A 5,558-nucleotide genomic window follows, 5' to 3' on the forward strand; every position below is an offset into this window, starting at 1 on the left:
ACTTTTAACCTTTATTCTTAAAAAAATTTGTAAAAATGTAAAAATAACCAATAACCTCACAATTTCTCGATATTCCTGAACGCTCTAGTTTGCATGATGTAACCTTTGTAATCAATCACCCTTTCAATTACAAGTAAATATTGAAAGTAATATTTTGGAGAACATATTTTAGAATTCAAGATAACATATTTTATTTAGCTTTTGTAATTTTATATTTTGTTGATATTTTTAAATATTTATAGTTTGGTCTGCGTCATGTTCTTTTTAGTTTAATTCGAATTAAAATTTTTGAAACTAATTTTGGGGAGATAATTACATCAATATATTTAACACCATCGCATGTAATTCATTGAATTTAATTTTTGTGATATTAGTATATTTTGTGACCGGTTTCGCTAGGTTTCACTCGTTTCTGATTAGATAAAACTTTTCGCATCGCCTTCGTACGTGGCGTGGCTGTCTTGCAACCGTTTTCCATTAAGTGCACAGAATAGAATACGAAACATCTCAGGCATATATACAGAGATAGAGTTGCTTTATATCCGAAAAGTCCTGTGACTTTATAACACAGGATAGGGTCGAAAAGAGAACACCAGCGTCATGGATGACAGCAATATAAAAGGACGGCTAATTTAAATATTAGTGGTGTCACTGTCAGCTTCTCCTTGAAGTTGACGACTGCGTCGTACCAGCCTTTCCGAATGCCGTGGCCAAACCTGATATCTTAGTACCCTGTCTGTCTACCGAACGATCACGAGAATCAAACTGTTCATTGCCCTGTTTTGTACATTTTGATTTCGCCATCAGATTTCGGTCGGCGGCACTTTTGCCTTGCTGCACGACGGTGGCATCCCACCCTGTAACCTTAGGTGCAGTGCCTGAGAATGGAGATTGATGTAAAGCGACCTGCGCGACCCTGGAACTAGTTGGGTTTGTAGTCCTCTTGTAAGCACCCAACCATTTGGCTTGCATGTACCGATACTTCCTCCAAGGCGGAAGGGACATTCCTCTCTCCTTCAACGATTTCCTGGTGGCGCCGCACATGATCTTGATGATGCCGCATAACTTCTCTCCCCTCCCCACGAACAAAGTGGGCAGCCGCTGCAGCAGGGCATTGTAATCGTCAGTGGGGCGGGCAATTTCGAATTGCGCCCTGAAATTGATGTCAACGAAGAAACGCTCGTTTTTGAATCTGGATCCTTCGATAACCACATCGATGAACTCGTAATCCCCTGTACACAAAAACCAGACCTCGTCATTTCAGAAACAAAGCATAACAATGACAGAAAACAAAATCTCTATCCATTGCAGTATGCTGATAGGAACAATATGAAAACAAAAAGTAGGATAGGCTGTCTTCAACTCGAATAGGGTTTTTGGAGTCTGTGCACAGTTGTGGGAAGTGTTATAGTTATGTGGGCATCTTTTAACTATGATATGTTTTTGAATTTTTTTATTGAAAGTTTAGTAAATATATTTTTGGTATTATGATTTTTTTTTATTTAAAAATATTTTTTGCATGGGATATATATATATATATATATATATATATATATATATATATATATATATATATATATAATATTTTAGTAAAAGATTTTGAACATATTTTTAATATTTTAGTAAAAGATTTTGAACATATTTTTAATATTTTAGTAAAAGTTTTTGAACATATTTTTAATATTTTAGTAAAAGATTTTGAACATTTAAATTATAAGGATTTAAATTATTAACGTTAACAAATTCAAACTTGTTAATGGGATTATGATGTGGTAACAAATTCAAACTTGTGAATCAGATCATGATCGTTGTAAATTAATGAGAGATTTATGGTGAAGAAATTAAAGATCAAACAGTGGTTCAAAAGGTCTTCAGATTTTTGTCTATCATGTTGTGATAGCAGCCATAGAAGAAGTGTTGATACTTGATGAGTTGATGGGATCACTTTTATCGCATGAGGCAAGGATAAACAGAAATAAGGATTCCACTTTACATACCGCTTTCAAAAGAGGTTTCTATTTCAAGACAAAGGTAGATCAAGAGGTAGAGGACAAAGCAGAAAATATGGTGGTGAGAGAGATAGTTGAAAAAAAAGCATGAACATGAAAGTGGAACCAACCACAGAAACTTTAGCAATAATAAAAAGTTTGACAAATCAAAGGTGAGAAGTTATTATTGCAATAAATTTGGTTACTATGCTCGTGTGACTGCATGAAAAAGATAGCTGATCAAGGAACCATAAGGGTAATGTCACTAAAGCACTAACTTTATGTTCCTAACGTGCCATAGCATACATGAACTTTATGATAGTATGTGGCTATTAGACAGTGGTTGCAGTAACCAAACAGTGATTGCAAACTTTGCCATAACTGCATGACACCAACAAAAATTTTGTGGCAAGTTGGATGTAAATGGCAAAAGAGTGGTCAACAATTTAACCAAACAAAAAAAAGCCAAAAACAATTTTAAAAATATATTATATTCTAGTCTTAGATCAATTAACACACAAAAAATTTACAAAATTATCTTTCAAAATCAGATTTCCAACAAAATACATCGGGAAAACTCCAAAACCAATAGCATATTACACCTATTTCAGTTGTAAAAAACTGACTGACCTGCAGGTTGTCCTATCGTCTGCTCCCACCTTGTCTTGCAGACGGCTGCGTTGTATCCCGAGGAGCGCAGACTGTTCATTACAAATCGGCGTAAACTACTGTTCTCCTCCTCTTTATCATGAGCATTGAAGCCCGCTTTTTCCTTCGCTATCGCAAGAGCTTTCTCTGCATCTCGCAACAGACGTAGCTCAAATGCAGGACTGCCGCTAGATGAAACACCCTGTATATTCACAGCCTTCTCATTAGGGATTTTAATTTATGTTGGTCTGTACAGCAAAAAGAAATCTACATGAAGAAATATCAAAGTCTTTAGCCATGTAGGCTGAGAAAAAACTGGCGATAAGGTTTGTGCGATCTCTTAGTTTTGGGAGATAGTCGGTCGAAAGGCTGAAACTGATTAATTAACCTGGACGATGGAGATGACGATGTACCAGGGAGGTGCGCGCTTTATTTAGAAATTCAAACCTGTCTGAGTTATAAAAAATTAATGCAAATTCATTTTAATTATATTAGATGCAGATTTATCTTTCTGATTTCAGTCAAACTATAAGATAGCTATAGAATTTTAGATGCCCTATATGCCCAGATTTCTGTCACACTATAAGAAAGCTATAGAATTTTAAATGCTCTAGCCTTTTTAAGATGCCCCCAGTTTTCTGAAGTACAACACTGTACATTCAATATGAATAATAAAAAACATACGAGCCCCTAGATGCCCTGATTCCTGTCAAACTATAAGATAACTATAGAATTTTAGATGCTCTACACTTTTTTTTGGATGCCCTGAGTTTTCTGAAGTACAACACTGTACTATCATATGAATAATAAAAAACATACATATCAATGTTGTAAACATTATCTTCAAATTAAAGTAAAGTAGAATAGGTAATTTTTTATAAAATCCAACAGTGAAATAATGATAAAGAAAAACTATCTTATCGTACAAATGAAATTGTGTATCCTAAGATAACTATCAAATAACTATTCCCGAAAACTCAAAAATAGATTCTTTCCTTATTTATCATATATTAACATAAAAGAAAAAAAATATTAAAAATTAGAATTAGAGCAAAAATTGTATTTCTTTTTTTAATGTAGTTGTCAAATAATTATAAAGAGAAGCTCTCCTATATTAAAAATGTTGTGTATTCCAATTTTGTAATCAAATAATTATTTTGGAAGAATTTTTTTCAATATATTAATTAATTTTTTTTAGTATTGATTTGATTTTTTGGAAGAATTTTTTCAATATATTAATTAATTTATTTTTAGTATTGATTTGATTTTGATCTCGCAGATAAGAAGTTCATTTTAGATTATTAAGTTAAGAGGTTCATTTTATAATTGTTAATAATCTAATTTTTTCATTAAATCTTTATTTAAAATAGATCTATACTAGTTATTATTGAGCGACATACCATTTATAACTAGTTATATTTACAATAGATGTATACTAGTTATTATTGAGCGAAATACCATTTACAATAGATCTATACTAGTTATTATTGAGCGAAATACCATTTATAACTAGTTATTATTGAGCGACATACCATTTAGCGACATACCATTTATAACTAGTTATATTTACAATAGATGTATACTAGTTATTATTGAGCGAAATACCATTTACAATAGATCTATACTAGTTATTATTGAGCGAAATACCATTTATAACTAGTTATTATTGAGCGACATACCATTTATAACTAGTATTGAGCGACATACCATTTATAACAAAAATGTGAAGAAAAAAGCGAATGTGAAAAAAGAGGCTTATTACTGATATACCTCCAGTAACTCGCGGAGCTGTTCTCTGAAAATCGCCATGAGATCTCGAGTTTTTGATACCTCGCCATCGATGTCGCTGTCTTCTGCGAAAATGGAAGAACACTCTTCTGATTCATGTTGTCCAACAGTCCCTTGCCCATAGATTATGTCGATGGCGTGGTCGCTACCGCTGGTGCTGCAACGCGTGGCCATATTTTGTAACTTTAGCATAAGCTTGCCTGGACAGCTTGCTTAAGAGGGATCCAGAGTCACTTGGCTTTGATAGGCTGTGACCATGGGTTTTGGTTTAAAACGGGGAGGGACAGCACGGATGTTAGGGTGCTGGCATGTTGCACTACGAATCTGCGTTTTCCTGTACGGCTGGTCGGTCGTAATGGAGCTTGATGCCCAGGGGTGACGTTTCGCTGCATCCCCTCTGCAAATTGCAACAGGCAAATGAATTGAAACAAATCCATGCAGTGATGTCATCTGTGACGTGGGAAGTCGCCAAAGGACACATTATTCACTCGCCCAAAGGGCACATTCCCTTGTGATCTAACCGATTCGGGTTGCGTAGGGCCAAGGGCAGCAAAAGCTGAAGTATAATTGTTCGGTGGAGGAATTAAATCGTAGAATGCATCTTCAAAGCTTATCAACAGAGTCTCTCGTGGAAGGATAAGGGTGGCATATATGCTTCCAAAATCATGACAAGTACCCACAAAAACGATGAAACAGTGTAAAGCAGCACCAAATCTTCAGATCAATCTTTTGAAACCTAGGAAAGGTGTTGAGTAGCCTTGGACAACACTCTTATCAACAATTCTAAATATGTAGTAAAGATGTTATAAGATGATCTCCACATCAATAATGGTTTGACTACACTTTTGAAAAGCATTCATGTTAAATTTATTAGATTTAATAATAGATTATTTTAACTATAAACCATTTAATAGATAATTTATTACATTATTATCACTTTCAAAACCATTGTGGCACACCTCATTTCGATCAAGTTACTTTTAAGCTACATTAATTTACAATACTTTTACCAAATCATCTCAACAATAATAAAATAATACAAACATGATAATAAACCATTAATGACTCACAACTTTGCCAAAGAAATGATGTGTAAAGCCACATAGTAGATGTAAAGGTCCATTCAAGTTAAGA

At 34.1% G+C, this 5,558-nt stretch overlaps 1 protein-coding gene across 1 annotated transcript; it reads right to left on the reverse strand.

Moving 5' to 3' along the window:
• Positions 1-493: 493 nt before the first annotated feature.
• Positions 494-4,704, reverse strand: LOC149208572 (uncharacterized). The gene is made up of 3 exons (XM_089394093.1): positions 4,407-4,704; positions 2,619-2,838; positions 494-1,232 (listed from the first exon to the last, which is right to left on the reverse strand). Exons 1-3 carry the CDS (start codon positions 4,614-4,616, stop codon positions 655-657), a joined length of 1,008 nt encoding a protein of 335 aa, XP_089250219.1. The 5' UTR covers positions 4,617-4,704; the 3' UTR covers positions 494-654.
• Positions 4,705-5,558: the final 854 nt, after the last annotated feature.

The sequence above is a fragment of the Pinus tabuliformis genome, chromosome 1_2, assembly GCF_031772625.1.
Source record: "Pinus tabuliformis cultivar Carrire ecotype Pingquan chromosome 1_2, CPIR1, whole genome shotgun sequence".
Classification (NCBI taxonomy): Eukaryota; Viridiplantae; Streptophyta; class Pinopsida; order Pinales; family Pinaceae; genus Pinus; species Pinus tabuliformis.

Bases quoted from the DNA above. Each gene is read 5' to 3' on its own strand.
- LOC149208572 (XM_089394093.1), bottom strand. From the start codon at position 4,616: ATGCTAAAGTTACAAAATATGGCCACGCGTTGCAGCACCAGCGGTAGC. The intron at 2,839-4,406 runs GTATATCAGTAA...GTGAATATACAG, and splicing joins AGCTCCGCGAGTTACTGGAG to GGTGTTTCATCTAGCGGCAG. The intron at 1,233-2,618 runs GTCAGTCAGTTT...TTTTGTGTACAG, and splicing joins GACGATAGGACAACCTGCAG to GGGATTACGAGTTCATCGAT.